At 38.8% G+C, this 20,305-nt stretch overlaps 1 protein-coding gene across 1 annotated transcript in view; it reads right to left on the reverse strand.

The window, feature by feature from the left end:
* Nucleotides 1-20,305, reverse strand: part of rngtt (RNA guanylyltransferase and 5'-phosphatase) — a 246,934-nt gene that overhangs the window by 135,994 nt on the left and 90,635 nt on the right. The window contains exon 11 of the mRNA XM_061987246.2: nucleotides 7,309-7,473. Coding sequence (XP_061843230.1) covers nucleotides 7,309-7,473 — 165 coding nt within the window. The remainder of the gene's footprint in view (nucleotides 1-7,308; nucleotides 7,474-20,305) is intronic.

The following is a 20,305-nucleotide window of genomic DNA, read 5'->3' on the forward strand; positions in this document are numbered from 1 at the left end:
ATCTTTGACAATAGCTAAACCATGTTTTAGAGGATAAAAGCTTTGCTGTGCTCTGACGTCGAAAGGCACTGAGCTCGAGCCTATACATATTATTTATTCACATGACAACCACAAAGGACGTTATCAATTGTATAACTAAGGCACGAGAGAGGAGCACGACCGGCAACCCATTGTAATTTAAAGATTATTATACGAGTGAAGGTAAAGACAGCAATACCCTGAAGCAATATGCAAAGAGCACAGTATGGCACAAATGAATGTGTTTCATCTCTATGCAAATAATTGGTGACCTAATAGCCACTGAAAATTCACCCCCGTCATTCATTCCTGCAAATCGAGAGTGCTTTTGTGCCATACAGACTGACTGCTTCTCTTCTGGAGCCCCCTCACATGTGAGTTCACCAGGTGCACAAGCTGCTATGCAAAATGAAATATTGTTTTTGCCAGACATACAGTATATATGCATGCTGACTTTTGTCTTTCCCCTCCGCTTTTCAGTATATTGGTCTCTCGTTAGTACATTTGCTATATCTAATTTAGAAATGTAGCCATGGCTGTCCAGAGTCGGGACCCGGGGTGGACCGCTCGCCTGTGCATCGGTTGAGAACATCTCTGCGCTGCTGACCCGTCTCCGCTCGGGATGGTTTCCTGCTGGCCCCACTATGTACTGGACTCTTACTATTATGTTGGATCCACTATGGACTGGACTCTCACAATATTATGTCAGACCCACTCGACATCCATTGCATTCGGTCTCCCCTAGAGGGGTGGGGTTACCCACATATGCGGTCCTCTCCAAGGTTTCTCATAGTCATTCACATCGACGTGCCACTGGGGTGAGTTTTTCCTTGCCCTTATGTGGGCTCTGTACCGAGGATGTCATTGTGGCTTGTGCAGCCCCTTGAGACACTTGTGATTTAGGGCTATATAAATAAACATTGATTGACTGAGCGCCCCACGCGACCCCGTAGGGAATAAGCGGTAGAAAATGGATGGATGGATGATTGATTGATTGAAATGCACTACTGTACTTTAATCGCATACAAACTACCGAATGTTAAAGTGTCTTTATTTATTATTTCATTTTAATTTGACTTATTTACCCACGCACAAGGCGGTTTACTTTACCCTAGAGAACAATCTTACAGTTTATATGACTGTAAGGGCACTACCAGGACGGCAGCTTACTCAACATAGGGTGTACCCCACCTTCCGCCTGAGTGCAGCTGGGATAGGCTCCAGCAGCCCTCGTGACCCCGAGAGAGACAAGCGGTAGAAAATGGATAGATGGAGTATATTATTTCCCCCCAAGAAAAGTAATTTAAGCTCCGTTGTCTTGTATTATGGGTCTACAGATTTTGTATGCAAGCCAAACAAGTTCTACCCAAGCAAATTGGAGCTTTTTTCCTGTCACTCATACAAACCAGCGGCATGGAGAGATGGAGCTGCAACTACTCAAAAAAGCATTTTAAAGGTTGTGCAAGTTAGCAAATCGAGTTATGATGCTGTTAGCATAACTGTAAGATAATGATAATCATTGCCGCAACAAAATTATTTGTAACCTACCAGTGGTACCTCGACTTATGAGTGCCCCAACTTATGAGTCTTTTAAGTGCTGAGCCGTCTCACGGCTAATTGTTATGCAATTTGTTATTCTTAAGTATTGTTGATGTTTTTTTAATGCATTTTTAAAGTGATTTAGAGGTAGAATTGATTGCTCCCTTTAGCTGCATTGCTAGCCACCTAGAACGATCCGATGTTTACGTGCTAGAAAGCGGGGAAAAAAAACAAAAAAAAAACTTTTGTCTTGTTGTGTCTCATAATGATTGTGAACCATAAGCAAAATTAAAAAAAAAAGTGCAGTTCCCTTTTAACAGGTTTTTCATGTTATTATCCAGAACATTAGAAAGACTCACTTATGATGATGTGGCTCTTGTAATGGAAATTGACAACCTCTAAAACAATAAGCAGTTTATCGCAAAAACACTAAAATAGCATTCAGTCGAATTATAAACGTGTTAGTGTTGGGGTGGGAACTGAATCCATCCCATCCATCCATTTTCTACCGCTTGTCCCTTTCGGGGTCGCTGGAGCCTATCTCAGCTGCATTCGGGCGGAAAGCGGGGTACACCCAGGACAAGTCGCCACCTCATCGCAGGGCCAACACAGCTAGACAGACAACATTCACACTCACAGTCACACAATATGGCCAATTTAGTGTTGCCAATCAACCTATCCCCAGGTGCATGTCTTTGGAGGTGGGAGGAAGCCAGAGTACCCGGAGGGAACCCACGCAGTCACGGGGAGAAATGCAAACTCCACACAGAAAGATCCCGAGCCCGGGATTGAAGTCAGGACCTTCGTATTGTGAGTAATAAGCTTTAATCTTTCAGATTCCAAAATAGAAATCCATAATCCCAATGTTATCTGGAGTACTGTGCAAAGCTGACCTACTCTGCTGTTACTAAGATGCTTGCCTTGCCTCACCCTCCCAAGCGACAAAGTTTTCGCAAGAAAGTAAAATAGCACCAGAGTCTTAAGTGCAAAAAGCCTTAGGAGTCTGCCTTCATCTTAAGACCCAAAAGGCCAACAACTGTATCCTGCAATCAAATGACTATTACAGATCTGAAGGGTTTCACATTGTCTCCTTCTCAGAATAACCACCACAGAGCGTCCCGAGGCTCAATCTTTTAACAGGCATCATTTCCAAATGAAAAGCAGACTTGTGTCACAACTTCCACTATGTTTCTACACTGTTACTATGAGCAAAGGCAAGCCGATTACACAGGCTGCTAACCATTCAGTTTGCAGATGAAAAAGCTCTTGAGTTTATTTTCCTACCTGCACCTTCGAGGTCAAAGCCACTACCTCCCTCGCATTCTTTGGCAATGTCCATACAAACATAAAAAATAAACAAAACATTATTCTATGCGTTTCGGCCTCTTGTCCACACACAATTGAAGGTTTTTGTCTTTAAAAACTGAGCATTTGGAAAACTTTGATTTTTACAAAGTTCGGCTTAAGCGTTTGTTTGTGGACGGGTAAAACTGAGCTTTTAGGTTTGTGTCATAAAAAATACACAACATGGTTTCCTGCTTTTGATACTTATTTAAAGGGGAACTGATTTTTTTGGGGGGGGAATATTGTGATCATTCCCTAAGTAAGACAACAACACATGTTTTTTTTTAATGCATTCTAATTCGTAGAATATACGAGGTGGCTAACAATGCAGCTAATGGGAGTACTCTATTGCGCCCATAAAGTCCTCTAAAAACATCCAAGAAGCTCCAACAATACTCCATTTACATCTTGTGAGCTGAATTTTAACCAGGTATTAGCAATATTATTATAAGCCCTAATGCAGACAAACTACTTTTAGCCGCTCTGTAATCACAAAGAGCTAACCAGCTAATGTTGCTATATTGGCATACTAGGCCGGAGAACTGCTGCATCACCTCTGAGCTGGTGAAAGTTAATTGTTGATTATAAATCAACTTTGACATCCAACTTAGACCCGGAGATGGGCAGAAAGACAAAAAAGACACTCGTTTTCGCCCTTTTTTGTGGAACCTTCATTACAATTTTTTTTTGTGATTAATTCTTCATCTAAACAGGAATATATTAGCATCCCGTCAGTTGGTGTACCAGTGAGACCAGACAATGTACATACAGTAAGTGATTGTTTTATTATGTTCAAAGTTTGCATACAATATATTGTTTAAAACTTAGCAATATTGCTGCATGATGCTTAGTGTTTAACTCAAGCTGAATTTGTTTAGCACACAACTTCTAAAACTTGTAGCTCATCCTCTTTATATTCAGGCTCAAAAATAAAAGGTTCTGGATCATCTTTTGTCCCAAAGTAATCTTTGTTGGCTCTCATGAAGTCTGCCATGATTAGAAGTAAATAAATAAATAAATGGGTTATACTTATATAGCGCTTTTCTACCTTCAAGGTACTCAAAGCGCTTTGACAGTACCGGTATTTCCACATTCACACACTGATGGCGGGAGCTGCCATGCAAGGCGCTAACCAGCAGCCATCAGGAGCAAGGGGTGAAGTGTCTTGCCCAAGGACACAACGGACGTGACTAGGATGGTAGAAGGTGGGGATTGAACCCCAGTAACCAGCAACCCTCCGATTGCTGGCACGGTAGTGTTGTTTTAGTTGTTCAAGGGAAAAGCAAACATGATGCATCTATGAAACTCATATGCTGCTGTATGCCTAAAATGACTAAAACATTGAAATATTACATGTCATTATGAATGTGACAGTTACTACATTACGTATATCCTTACATTGTGTGTATAAACTGTTCATGGAGGTTTTTGGAGCGCTTTATAGGCGAAATAGAGCGACTACCATTGGCTCCATTGTTAACTGTTTTTTGCTAGCGATTATTTGTGAGTTAAATGCATAAAAAAGCAGTAAGTTATCAACAAACTGGTGTTGGTTTCATTTTGTACGATTATAAAGGCGCATGTTTTTGTTTGTGTGCACACAATTGTTCTCTGCAGTCGTTATATTAACAAATGTATAAGCCACCATAAGGTGTAATTTCAACAAATAAGCGACATGCACTTTCCCATTGTTCGAATCCAATGAATCCAACTATAGGCTGCAGTCAAGCATGACTACTAACAAAAAGTTAATAAGGTTTGTCATCTGGTTAAAATTCATTCAACAAACTTTAGTCAAATTTGATAAAATATTAAAGTGAATGCATGTATATTTAATTTAGACTATGCAGATTAGAGAAAATGCCAAATAAATGGAAACGTGCACCTAAGTCTTGTTTTTTAAAAAAGCACTAATGATGTAGGTGTATAATTATTTGGCCGTAGGAAAACGGCAGTAAAAAATGATGCCAATGATGAGTGTATGTACACTGCTGACCACAACTGTATCAGTAAAGCAGAACAAAACCCACTTTCCATCACCTATCAATTCTAGTCTCTTTGGTTGCCAATTGTCAAAACATCACCTCCTGTTTTTTCGCAACTTAATAAAGCCAAGAGCTTAAGGCAAAAAAGGTGGAGCGGCAATGTTTAATTATAAATACTCTGAACGCCATATAATAATAACCTTGGCAGATTCCAATTCTGTCTCAACGCCTAAGAACCTAGTAACACTACTTCTGATGTTTTTAGTTAAAATATTTCAATTGTTATACAGTGGAACCTCGATTTACAAACTTTTAGATCCAGCCAAATATGCCTCCATGTGTGAACCTTGTCTCTGTATCAGCGCTTCATTTAGTCATGATTTTCTGTCACGCCTGCAGGATAAAAGCCGGGTGCAGCCCTTTTGCTGAGGCAGAGCCCTCCACGTCACTTGCTGCGCAGGACATTACTCGTCTCTTCTCAGAGGAAAGAAGAGCTACTCTCGTTAAGCGGCGTGTCTTTCAAGGCACATACACAGTCACTCCCCCATTCTCCTTCTATCTGTGCTCCTTTCTAGTCAGCTCCTCCTTTGCCGATGTTAATGTAGAGTAAGCGGATTTTACTTTTTTAAGTGTTTATTATTGTAGCCATATTGATGTGAAACATACTTGCCAACCCTCCCGGATTTTCCGGGAGACTCCCGAAATTCAGCGCCTCTCCGAAAACCTCCCGGGACAATTTTTCTTCCGAAAATCTCCCGAAATACAAGCGGAACTGGAGGCCACGCCCCCTCCAGCTCCATGCGGACCTGAGTGACGTGTCGACAGCCTGTTTTCACGTCCACTTTCCCACAATATAAACAGTGTGCCTGCCCAATCATGTTATAACTGTAGAATGATCGAGGGCGAGTTCTTGGTTTCTTATGTGGGTTTATTGTTAGGCAGTTTCATTAACGTCCTCCCAGCGCGGCAACAACACACAACAACAGCAGTCACGTTTTCGTCTACCATAAAGCAGTTCGTCTGCCGTAAACAGCAATGTTGTGACACTCTTAAACAGGGCAATACTGCCATCTACTGTACATGCATATGTGACAATAACATCTAGGGCTTTTAGAGAGTGCAGTGCACAACTGCGCACACAACAAGGAGACGAAGCAGAATGCATCATCAGAGAGGGTGTTCAGCATGGTTAGAAAAATAGTGACAGAGAATAGAACAAGGATGAACAATTCAACCCTTAAACTCAACAATGAGGAGATGAGTGTTATGTGTGTGTATATGTGTAAATAAATGAACACTGAAATTCAAGTATTTTTCTTATTTATATTTATATATATATATATATAGTTAGCATTCACTGAAAGTCAAGTATTTCTTATATATATATATATATATATATATATATATATATATGAAATACTTGACTTGGTGAATTCTAACTGTAAATATACGCCTCCCCTCTTAACCACGCCCCCACCCCAACCACGCCCCCCGGCCCCCGTCCTCTCCCTATTAGAAAATGGTAACATTTAAACACAGGCTGTGAACCTACTATCAGTAATTGCTGTAAGGTTGGATTAAATAAGATCTGCTTCTTCTTTCTCTTTTTCAGACATGTTAAATTGTGCAAATAAATGTGATGCCCCTAAAAGAGGACCTGTCATGCAAAACTAACTTTTTTCACCCATTGGTACTTGTTTTTGTGTATTTGCATAAATCTTAACATTTTTAAATCAAACCATGGAGGCATGACAGAGATATTTATTAAACAATCCTGACTTCCTTCCTTCGTACAGCCTCCAAATGAGTTGTTTGGAACTTGCCCCATTTGTGATGTTTTCCCCATTGGTGACATCAGCAGACATTTCCATAGATAGTGGAAATTTACACAAAATCTTTGTGAGTCCGCCATTGTAGTTTGACGCTGTCATCAGTAAGTTCCTTGTTTTTCTCTATCCTCCTGTTGTGGGGCAGACTGGCTCGTACGTACACATGCATCCTACGCTGTAGTCATTTCTGATACAAAGTAGCGTTTATTTTGAACTCATATATGTCAGTAGATTCCATATGGAAGCACTAAAAACTATAACATGCTGATGGGGAGAAGACGCAGTTGAAGTGGAGGCACGTAAATAAGACCGCCCACAAAACGGCGCATCCTGAAGAGACGGTCAGAAAGCGGCTTGAAGATGGAAACATAATCCATGCAAACTTTTGACCAAAGAACCACCATTGCATGATATTTAAACCACAAGGAAGTGTAAAAGTAGAAAAAAAACATATTATGACCCATTAAATGTAACTTGCAAATAAAAATGTAAGAAAACACTAAAACCATGACCATCACTATCATAATATTCTCACTTTGGCATTTGTTATTGGTAATATTTATCTACCAGTCGAGAAATTAGCAACAATTTACCTTGCGTGCTGCTTGAATGTCGAAGAAGGGCTTATTCCGGACGCTGAAGGGCTCTTTCGTCTTGTCAATCTGTCCGTTCTTCATCTTTTGCATTCGCGGAGAAATTATCTCTTTTTCGATGCATAACAACCGGATATTGAAGTCACACTGACCCACAGGCTGACCCTGTAACACACAATTGACATTGTGAGCAAAGGAACACGCAGTGAAATAATCATGGGAACATCTTGTCACAAGTACTCAAAGATGCGAACTGCAAATACATGCTGGGGAAAAAAGCATTCAATATTTATTTGCTGTTGGTTCATTGGTGTTGAATTCTTTTGAAGCGGTTAACTTGACATCCAATAAACATGTTATATCTTAACAGTAAATGAGCACAGTAAGGTGGAATCAATTTTGCTTTGTTACTATGACAACACATTTTTCATGCTGTAATAACTGGATACACATGGTGGTACCTGCTCAGCACCAGCAACCTAAGCCATCTCAGATTTCCTACCAGCTAGGGCAAAACATTAATAGATGTTGCTAGTAAGGGTGTCAACTTATTGCGTGAATTGCGATTAATTAATTCCAGTCATATTTATTAGCGGGTTATGTGTTTTTAAATTGTGTTAATCAAAATGTTCATGGCTTACATTACTGTCTCTGTATGCCTTCAAGTTGCCTCACCCTCTTCTTGCGCTTGACTGAGAGCAACAACAGTACCGCCATGCGGCACAAAGATTATATGTAACTACGTCTCACTCTGTCACAAGACTAATGTTAGCGGCTTTAAATAGTCGGGATAGGATGAATTATATCTCACAGACAGTGTAAAATGATCATTATAAACTCAAAGACATATCAGAAGTGTGTTCAACGGATTGAATTATTATGTTCTATTGTTTTTAGCTCAGAGTAGACAAACAAATATTGTCACTTCTGTTTGTTTGGACCTAAATTAAACTGACATTATACTATTATTGTATAACACATCTTTGTATTAATATAGTGACATATTACATGCAGTAAATAACTTCAGATGATGTTGTACATTGATAATGTACGTGTATAAGGCATATGTGATTCACTGTCAAGGAAGCCAATCAAAGCAAACATCTAAATGAGACAAATATAGACATCCATCCATGCATCCATTTTCTACTGCTTGTCCCTCTCAGGGACGATATATATTTGCTAAATATGTTCTTTTAAACCACTATTAGTAACATATGCTAGCGCTTTGATTGATGGGTGTTTTATTTGTTATATTATTTTTTGAAGCAGCAAGTAAAGCGACAAGTCAATTGCTTAGAAAAGTTTTTTGACTGTCACTTTCAGCATTTTACTGTAAATAAAGTGCAAAAGAAAAGAAACTGTCTGCCCAAGTCTGTTAAAAACAACAATGACTTTATTAAGTCACTTGTTTTGTTTATACCAGGTTTTTGCAGGTATCAGCTAATGTAATTAAAATATTTTAATACCGATTAAAACAAATGTAATGCCCATGCCTGACTGCAGACAGTTATTAAATGTATAGTCAAAAGCTTACAAATAGACAAAATTGATTGCTTTAATTGAGAACGTACAAAGAATGTACCATTCCAAGCATCCGGTGTTCAGTGTTCATCGGCCGTAGTTAGTCAATTAAAAAGTTTCGGCTGCCAATCATCACACTGTACTTCCAACCAAAATTATGAATTGCTTATATAACCAAAGAAAATTGTGAATAACAATGTTTATTCGATCTATTGTATAGGCCTGTGTAACGGAGGCCAGCCAGCCAGTGTTCTGACCAAAAGCAGGGGCTTAACCAGGTGGGTTACACCTGGGCCAATAACATTTTTTGCTGGACGATAAATGTTCCCACAAATTATTGCCGATAAACAACATTATTGCCAGAATTATTTTGTGACGAACGTAAGCACTAATGTATTCATAATACATAATAATAAGAATACCCTTTTGAAACACAACAAACATATTTATAATTACCGTTTTTAAGTTAAAGTTAAAGTACCAATGATTGTCACACACACTAGGTGTGGCGAAATTTGTCCTCTGCATTCGACCCATCCCCTTGTTCACCCCCTGGGAGGTGAGGGGAGCAGTGGGCAGCAGCGGTGCCGCGCCCGGGAATCATTTTTGGTGATTTAACCTCCAATTCCAACCCTTGATGCTGAGTGTATTGTTTTAACTATTGCAACTGAAAGGTAAATAACTTAGTTATCCTAAATAAGTAAACAACACACACTGATAATTTTGCCCCGGTAGTTTTTGGTTAAATAATTTGTGTTTGTGTGTGCAAAGTAAAATAATGAAAGCACCAAAATAAAAGCAATACATTTGGAAAAACTTTGTAGAAAAATATTTGCTCTCTTTGACAGTATTTGGAAGATACTTTTACAAAAATTTTATTTTCATTTTTAATTCTGTCTTCAAATGGAATGTGCTGAGAGCGATCCACTCTGCGCTCCCTTCCAAGGTTTCTCGTTGTCCCCATTGGGTTGAGTTTTTTCTCACCCTGATGTGGGATCTGTGGCTTGTGCAGCCCTTTGAGACAATTGTGATTAAGGGCTAAATAAACTTTGGCTGATTGATTGACACGTAGCCAAGTTGATTATGCGCAGCTAAAAAAGATTTATCCCATCTATTTGGACTCTTGACTCAAACGCCATTGTTACAATTCAGAATTGCTTCTGCTATAAATAAATGATAGTTGTGGTCCAATATGTAGCTTCCTATCTAGGACCAGCCATGTATGCAGCATCAAGTATGCACTTGCTATTGGCTTCATGCAAGATTCAGATTTATCTGCCTTTACATTTTGTTGGAAATGTACAAGACGTCAAGGATGATAAGGTCCCAGTTACATCATGTCTAGGCAATCCTCATTTTGCCCCACTCAAAATCTGAAATGTCAGAATGTTCATATATCAATTCAAACAAAAAACGATTCCATTGACTGGTTTGAGCCAAACACTTCCCCTCGACATTAATACCCCCATTCGTTTTTTTGCTTAACCTTGCTTTCATGGTGTCAAGTTGTATATGTACAGTGTGTACTTCTCAGTAAGTAAGTGTGTTTTAATAAGCCCCAATCTAAATAGAGCTGCACTCCTCTATTTTCGATGGCCTACGGATCAATAGCCACCAATCTATATCAGCACAGAGTGAGCAAGAATGTAGCGACTTGGTTGCATTAGTATTCTGCTTGGTACCTGGAGAAAAGGTCAGCACTCCAGAGCTTTTGAGGGGAATTATTGGCTGTGGGAGGGGGAAAAGGATTTTTGTTGACAGTGCATGAAGAGGTGGGTGGGCAGTCGCCGGTTAGAATAAAATGTTGCAAGTTAATTGTTTGTCTGGTACGTCTTTTGTGAATGGACAATTGAAGACATGTCCTTGATTGAACATTAGGGAAATTATCAATCACTTTCAGGAATGTGAGCACCCTTTGAGGAAAAAAAGAGGAAAACCGACCGATGTTTCATGTAAAGTACCACACAATTGATAGTTAGTTTTTTTTAGTCGATATTTTAACAACATTAATATTATTGAAAATGTAATGTAAAATTCTGTAACATGCATGCAAAAAACTCAGAAAACCTTTCCCATATGGCAACCCTATATTATAGCCACACCCCCTCAGGTGATATCCTTCCAGTGTAGTGACCTCTGTTTACATCTGTCACGTCAAAAATATACCTTCTCATTCTACAAATAAATGCTTTAGAACTATTTCGGAACTGACTGTTCAGATTGTAATCATCCAAATATGATTAGCACATGTACATGATGTAAGTATATATGTTATGTAGTAACGGGCACATTTATAAAACTATTTGATATTTACGTATTTTTATAATTTAATGCATATGCGGCGCATTATTTAAAAAAACGCATCACCGCGTTTGCTTTTTTTCCCCTTCATCACTGATTTTTGCTCACTGCAGATTTCATGAGAGCCAACAGACATAATAAAACATAATTTACTGTGCAATATCTGCTGTCATTAGGATGCCGACTCGGGGTGTGGGAAAAAATCGATTCGAATTCAAATCTCCATTCTCACGTTGTATGATTCAGTATCGATTCTCATTTTTCAAAAATCGATTTTCTTCCCCCGCTTCGGGCAATGTGTATGTGTCTTCTGGGCTACCGTAGGTATTTCGCAATAAGCAGCGTGGCTACCTGGTGGCTAGCTACTAAGGTTAGTGTAGTGTTGTTGTGTTGCCGCTAAAATGCAGGTAGAAGAAAAAGAAACCGAGCAGCCTAAAGAAGAAATACAACCGCCTCCGCGGACTTTAAAAGCAAACGTTTGGAGACACTTTGGATTTTATCGTGGCAAGAAAGGGCTTGACGTGACTCATGCAATTTGCAGACTTTGCAACGCTAAAGTTAAGTATTTTGGGAATACTTCAAATCTCCGCGCTCACTTGGACAGACACCACCCAGAGTTATCAGAGGAAAAGGATAATCCACTAAAAACACCGGCAGCTGATCAACGCACACTTCACCAGTTTACAAAATTACCACCCAGTTCTGAACGGGCAAAGTAGATAACCAGATCCATCGCTTGTTTCATTGCAAAAGACCTGCGACCATACAGCGCAGTGAAGAGAGAAGGCTTCAGGTTCATGATCAAAACTATTGAGCCACAGTATGACATCCCATCACGCTCGGTTTACAGACAATGTTGTATCTTCACTTTACAGAGAGACAAAGCTAAAAGTGGGGGAAGCTGTGACTAAAGCTAGCAGAGTAGCTCTTACCTGTTATATTCTATTGATGTTACAGTCACAGGAGTTGTATTACTGTATTTTATTGTTCTGGTAACTGAGTGAGTAGTAACTGAGTGTCAAATTCAGTCAGATGTTAAAACATTTTGTTGTAGTTAAAATTTGTGCAAGCATGAATAAACCAGACAACATATTGTTGTCTTGGATTTACATTTGTGTGTTTACATAATTGCAATCAGTTGATAAAACATTGTCCTTTACAATTATAAAAGCTTTTTACAAAAATCTACTACTCTGCTTGCATGTCAGCAGACTGGGGTAGATCCTGCTGAAATCCTATGTATTGAATTAATAGAGAATCGTTTTGAATCGGAAAAATGCATGATTTATGATCTAGAATATACTAACAGGGAGCAGGGAAGCGAGGAAGCAGCAGACCACTTGATGATGTAAACATAGGCACACACAGAAGTGATTACGTCAGCGCTAAAAATAGCATGTCTGCGTTAGCGCTTATAATAACAATATCACCAATACTTGGTTAATATTTGAGTTACGGAATGTAAATGGAGTATTGTTGGCACTTTTTGAATGGTTATTTATCTGATTGTATGGGCGGAATAGTAGAGCTCCCATTGGTGGACTTTTATTTATATTTATTTAATATTTAGAATGCTTTTTTTTTTTTTTTTAAACATGTCTTTCATAATGATTGTGAACAATAGGCAAATAAAGTGCATTTTCCCTTTATGAGATTTTAAGCGAAATTAAAACATTTTGAGGCCTTAAATTCATATAGTTTGATTTAAGACTTTTTAAGACCCTGCAAATTTCTTGCTTTTGTAAATTACAGGTGCCAACAGGAAGTTGGTTTTGCATAATAACACTCATTCAATGCCAGGACAGGGGTGTTAACTTGACACACACTGCACACACACACTTCCCCTGCTCTGGTGTGTCATGTTGAAAGCAACTGTCCCTGAATGACAAGTATGTTTGCATGTCACACCAGATGCTGGCGATGCTGTGTCGCTATGTAAAAAAGCGCCAACAGTTGTGGCAATGTGAAGGGTTTCCTTGTAAAATGTAAAGGTGGATGCAGTACAAATACCACATATTCCTTTGGGTTCTGAAACTATGCCGGACCTCTGTGTAAAACAAACTACAAAGCATTCTTGGAGAAAAATCTGGTATCATGTCCCACACATTCAGCTCCATCTGTCAGTTGTGTCATCGGGACAGTGCAAGATGTAAGTGTGGATGATTGCAGATGACTGTCCACGCCTCAGCAAGACAAAACAAATGCAGCTGACAAGCATCAAACGTTACAGAGAGTAAGGATTGCTTTGAATAATTGATAGCTGCAACCTGAAAATAGAACAAAGTCCCTTTGGCCAATGAACCATTGAAAAGTGCAGGCATGAAACATATACCGTACCTAAAAAACGTATATCCAAAACTAAAGAAACTTTACTTTTGTTTTTCTCTTACACCGTTAGTATTAGGACTTCAAACTTTTGTACAGATTGGAAGTAGCAGAACCAACATACATCTTAGCGTGTTACATAAATCTTGCATAAAAGATGTTGTGGTTAGATTCAGAGTACATCTAGAATCTAAATATATAGCGCACATTAAATGTTAAACACCTGAGTGGTGTAGAAACACAAGTTAAACCTTTTTCAAAGAGAGGACGCCACAGCAAGCAATTTGAGCAAAAAACAGTCAGAAGCCGTTTTGATTGTCGGTGATATTTTGGGATGAATTGCGGCTAACAACGCTGATAACATCTCAAACGAGTCTAGTTGGTCTCCAGAGCCACACACATACCAGCAATAGCATTTATTCTGTAGGAATTTCCAAGCCAATTTTCTTTGAGGTCGTATATTCCAGGAGGACTGTTATGTCATTTGTTATTGCTGCTGTTTTATGCTTTCATCACTAAAATTGGAAATGTAATTCGGGTTTTCCCCAATGGTGTTGAACACTGTATATTTCTACGAGTCTAGATTTTCAGAACAATCTTAATATATAAAGAGTTTTATATTCAACTCGGGCTTTCCTCAGAGGACACCCTGTGTTCAGCTGCACAATCTACTCCTGCACAATATACGTTTTTATTGTGAAACCTCTCTGCTGTTGGTAAAATATATTTTGTGTATACAGATATAGACTTACAGCTTATAGTCGACATGTTTTTATACTGTGAAAGCTTGATCTACTGTTCCTGCTACAATAAAAAAAATGGGCCTTACATTTCAAAACATTGGTCACATAAGACCCTTTTTATTTTGGTTTTAAAACTGGTTAAAACTTTCTTTTTACCCAGTAAAGTAAAGATAAATATATTTACATATTGTTTTAGATTCATAACTTAACATAACATTACATATCATAAAAACATGCACACTCAAAGGGTTTGTGCTTTCTTGCCATTGCTGGCCATGCATTATTATATGAAATTGACTGTCAAGTTTTACATACATTTGTTTGTGGCGGCCCACCATGAATAAATTTGGGCTGCCAAAAATAAATGGTTTTCTAAAAATATATGGAATTTTTTGTAAGTGGAAATGCATTTGCAGTTGTATGTCATTTGTTTTATTGTTTATATTGTAGAAGTTTTACACGTTTGGCCAAGGCTAATTTTCGTTAGCCTGCCAATGTGATGTTCCATTGTATTTTAGCATTAGGCTAGTGGCTTTAGTGCCAATATTTATTCTGTATGGCTGCATTGCTTTTCTTAATCTGTACCAAGCTGCATTGGCAATTAACTTGATTCTTATATGAATGTGTACTTCATGTGTATAATTCTGTACTTTCCTTTGTGTACTTCGTTTTAGAGTAGCTTCATTTTAGAGACTATGAATAAACAACCTTAAGTTGGAAGTTTTTGTCTGTCAAACAAAATTACAACATTCAGTGAGGGCAGAATAATATATGTAAACAAACAGGGGTGTCGAAAGTGCGGCCCGATATAATGTAACAAAAAAAAGATATGTTGATACAATAAATAGTAATAAAACAAAACTTTGTCTTAAATATATGCATAACGTTTCTAAGCGTTTGAAAAAATGCATGTACCATAGCAAATTAGACAACATTTTGTTACCACTGCGGCCCCGCCCCCACAAATAGATTGCAGTTCTTTGGGAAACACTGCTTTCACATGCTTTAATTGCTGTCAGCGTCAGTAATTTATCGCAGATTAAAATATCAGATTTCACCAAATATTAGACAGCTATTAATGTAAGGTGACCATTTTTTGCAAAAAATATTTTCAAGACTTTTAAAAACAACATTATCTTTCCTTATTTAACTATAAACAGTGAAAATATAAAAAAGGGATAGGTTAGCTGCTGGACAGTTATTTGATGACTCTGCTTCATTATTATTTTGAAATTAGGTTCAGAAATCTTCCCTCAGCCCCCGTTTTTGGTACCTAACTGAATGAGTTTCCTAACCTTTGAGGGTATCTATGTGTCGCGGCTCCATGTCCTCAATTGATTGGAAGCTATTTATTGGTTTGCATGTGTAAAAAAACATGAATTTTGCATAGTTTGTGCTGGGGAAAAAAATCGATTCCCATCCAAAGGGAGATTCTTATTCATTCCAATTCTAAATCAATTCCTAATTTCAAAAATCAAATTAATTTAAAGAATCAACTTTTCAAAAATAGGTTTTTAGGCAATCTCCGTGCTTACTCGCTGCACTTGTACTTCATACTTCAGCAGGTTTTATTTTATTATAATTTGCATACTAAAATGTATATTGTAATAATTGGTTTGAATTGAGAATCGAGTTCAATTGAGAATCGATTCTGAATTGAAACAACTCACCAGGAATCAGGTCAATGAGTTGTTTTAAGATTCTCATCCCTAATTTTGCTAACTTTTTCTCTGGAAAAAAATATTTACATTTAGGTCAATTGCTTGTATTCCATCACGTGACTTCTTTCCAGAAGTAAAAAAAAAAGCGGTGGTCAATCAAGCCAATTGTCTGTTGTGCATCAAGCAGCGCGCTAACCCTCTGAGTACGCTAAGGGCCGAGCTCTTTCCACTAAAAGCAGATGCGAGCAAAAAAATCAAACCATGCAATGTAACAGATCCCTATACTTTATCAAAACAAGATTTGTCAAGTGATATCAAGTATCATCCGTCGTTGGAGTTCCCAGACATATCGATCTCGTGCTCCAGACGCCTGTTTGCACGACAAAACAGATGAAAACCTGGAAAAGCATTGAGGTCAACAACTTTGTTGTGTGTGACTGGGTCAAGGAAATTGGTATCAAGACACTTAATATGCATTTCTTTTCCTCGGGTAAGGTGCATTTCATGATTTAACTTTGTGTCCATGTAAACAAACAGTGACTACTAACACCCGACAACCCGACTGCATATCCTTTTAACAAACTATTACTGAATCATCACCATATTTCATTTTTGTCCTGTTGACATATGTACTCTGACACATTTGTGTAGAAAATAATACAAAGGGATCTCCGTTAGGTAAAACATAAATAAAAATAGCAGAATTGAAAAATATCAGCTGGGGGTAAAGGGGGCCCTTTTGGGGTTTAGGGGAAACCACCCCCTGAAGTTGAAGATATGTTAGATAGATAGTACTTTATTGATTCCTTCAGGAGAGTTCCCTCAGGAAAATACATTTTTTTAAGAAGCTTTGGAAGACTTTTCCTACTTAGAATTTCTGGAAAAATGCAATTTCAAGAAAATAGCCCTACGGCTAGTGTTTTCATGTTGACTTGTTTCTTCAGCATTGTCCACGTGTTCTCAATGGGGTTTAAGTCAGGACTTTGGGAAGGCCATTCTAAAACCTTACTTCTAGCCTGATTTAGCCATTCCTTTACCACTTTTGACGTGTGTTTGGGGTCATTGTCCTGTTGGAACACCCAACTGCGCCCAAGACCCAACCTCCAGGCTGATGATTTTAGGTTGTCCTGATGAATTTGGAGGTAATCCTTCTTTTTCATTGTCCCATTTACTCTCTGTAAAGCACCAGTTCCATTGGCAGCAAAACAGGCCCAGAGCATAATACTACCACCACCATGCTTGACGGTAGGCCTGGTGTTCCTGGGATTAAAGGCCTCACATTTTCTCCTCCAAACATATTAGTGAGAATTGTGGCCAAACAGCTCAATTTTTGTTTCATCTGACCACAGAACTTTCCTCCAGAAGGTCTTATCTTTGTCCATGTGATCAGCAGAAAACTTTAGACGAGTCTTAAGGTGTTGCTTCTGGAGCAAGGGCTTCCTTCTTGCATGGTAGCCTCTCAGTCTGTGGCGATGCAAAACACGCTTGAATGTGGACACTGACACCTGTGTTCCAGCAGCTTCCAATTCATTGCAGACCTGCTTTTTGGTGGTTCTCGGTTGACTTTTGATCATCCAGACCAATTTTCTCTCAGCAGTAGGTGATAGCTTGCGTTTTCTTCCTGATCGTGGCAGTAACAAAACTGTGCCATACACTTTATACTTACGAACAATTGTCTGCACAGTTGCTCTGGGACCTTAAGCTGCTTTGAAATGGCTCCAAGTGACTTTCCTGACTTGTTCAAGTCAATGATTTGTTTTTTCAGATCTGTGCTGAGTTCCTTTGACTTTCCCATTGTCGCGTTTGTAACCGAGTCTAATGACTGCATCACATGAGGCCTATTTAAATGGGCTGAGAAAAGTCAACAGGTGTCGTCAATCATAATCACTCACATGAAGTTAAGAGGCCATGCCATGAAGCTATTTTGATTTGATTGTAACTTTTCTACATCACCTAAATTGATAATGTATGTTGCTGTATGTATACTTGTGACCCAGCAGATTTGGTCACATTTTCAGTAGACCCATAATAAATTCATAAAAGAACCAAACTTCATGAATGTTTTTTGTGACAAACAAGAATGTGCTCCAATCACTCTATCATAAAAAAATAAGAGTTGTAGAAATTATTGGAAACTCAAGACAGCTATGACATTATGTCCTTCACAAGTGTATGTAAACTTTTGACCACGGCTGTGTACTAAATGAGCCGGACGTGACATCAAGTAAATCCAAGCAGTATGGTCCCACTCTATAGATCACGCATAATAATAGCAACAAGGATCTGGTGTACACAAAAAAAGTAAATGAATTAACCATTTAAACAAAATGATCTGATCGAGCAAGAGGGTACACAGATCATTACGTTGTAACTAAAAGAATTCCACTACCATGGTTCTGCTTCTTTTGCTGAAAACAGCTTGGTTGTTGCATTAGGCCATGGAACTGAGCAGGTGGTATTATCTCCTTCTAGCTACACTCTGTGGATGAGGCCTGAGTACCAAGAGATACTCCACCACAGATAATGAAGAAGGCTAATAATGGCCAACGAGGATCAATACAACAGCGACGTCGCAGCAGCTTGTGGGAGTCATGTAGAGCTGCAAACCTCTGCCATACATCTTACAAAAGCCATTCCCGTCACAGCGGCGTCTTCACTCAGCCACATGCTCAGGTGATCGATGGGGAAAAAGGGGAGACTTGACCAGTCAATGTCACCTCCCCCGGTTTCATCCTCAGAGATATTTATCAGCTTTCTTTACGGAAAGGGAGCAGTGGCTTGCTAAGTGGCTGATTGTAAGCACATTTGCTTCTGTGCTTGTCTGACTGCTGTTAGCAGAATACAGATTTGTTGAGAGGGATGAATTAATATACAGATTGGAGGCGTGTGAACCGCCTTGTTATGTCCCAGCTGGTTCAATAGAGACTGAGCGTAGCCAAATATGTCAACAGAAGATACACCGCCCGTATGGTTCAATTCTTACTAAACTGTATGGAGCTTGATAAATGTACCGTATTTTTCGGAGTATAAGTCGCTCCGGAGTATAATTCGCACATGCCGAAAATGCATTATAAAGAAGGGAAAAAACATATATAAGTCGCACTGGAGTATAAGTCGCATTTTTGGGGGAAATTTATTTGATAAAACCCAACACCAAGAATAGATATTTGAAAGGCAATTTAAAATAAATAAAGAATAGTGAACAACAGGCTGAATAAGTGTACGTTATTTGAGGTATAAATAACCAACTACGAACGTGCCTGGTATGTTAACGTAACAGTCATTCAAATAACTATAACATATAGAACATGCTATACGTTTACCAAACAATCTGTCACTCCTAATCGCTAAATCCCATGAAATCGTATACGTCTAGTCTCTTACGTGAATGAGCTAAATAATATTATTTGATATTTTATGGTAATGTGTTAATAATTTCACACATAAGTCGCTCCTGAGTATAAGTCGCACCCCCGGCCAAACTATGAAAAGAACTGCGACTTATAGTCCGAAAAATACGGTAAGTATCGCATTCTAATTACAGTAAAACGATATAGGGTGGACTTGAGGAAAACTAGCAGGAAGGCTGGACTAGACTATGCCGTGTTGAATAATGCAGAACCTATTCAGAGGAACTGATCGGCAGCAAGCTGTCAATGAATTTGAATGTTCACGTTTGAAGTGTCCACATTCACCGATCTCCAAAGACAGGCTTCCGGGGATAGGTTGATTGGCAACACTAAATTGTCCCGAGTGTGTGAATGTGAGTGTGAATGTTGTCTGTCTATCTGTGTTGGCCCTGTGATGAGGTGGCGACTTGTCCAGGGTGTACCCTGCACACCCCACGACCCCGAAAGGGACAAGCGGTAGAAAATGGATGGATGGATGGACGTTTGATGTGTCATTCTCGTCAATTTAAATCGATCTATTGATTCCTTTTCTACCGCTTGTCCCTTTCGGGGTCATGGGAGGGCTGGAGCCTATCTGAGAAAATTGGTAAAAATAACATCTAATCAATTTTATAGCAGTTTATGGATTTAATAATAGATTGTAAGGTTTCACTTGCGCGAAAGGCAGCATACACACTGGACAAGTCGCCACCCCATCGCAGGGCCCAAACAGACAGATAAGCATTCACAGTTACATTCAGAAACTAAACCATCCAACCCAATTCCTGGATTATCGATGTTACCTTTGACTATTGACAGACAAGTCAATGTAAATTCCATACACATTGAACTACAATTCTCACTGCCTTGTTCAAAGTAGGTCAATCAATGAACATGTCTATTGCTAGACCGCAGTGCTCATGGCCTGCTCTCAATAGGAATCGTTTCTTCTGTCTGAGCATTTGATCGGCAGAGTTTATAAAAAAAATAACCTCTAATCTATATTTAGACCACATTTTTTGTGGACATTATTCCTCTAAAGTTACTTAATACT

The sequence above is a fragment of the Nerophis lumbriciformis genome, linkage group LG26 (genome assembly GCF_033978685.3).
Source record: "Nerophis lumbriciformis linkage group LG26, RoL_Nlum_v2.1, whole genome shotgun sequence".
Lineage (NCBI taxonomy): Eukaryota > Metazoa > Chordata > Actinopteri > Syngnathiformes > Syngnathidae > Nerophis > Nerophis lumbriciformis.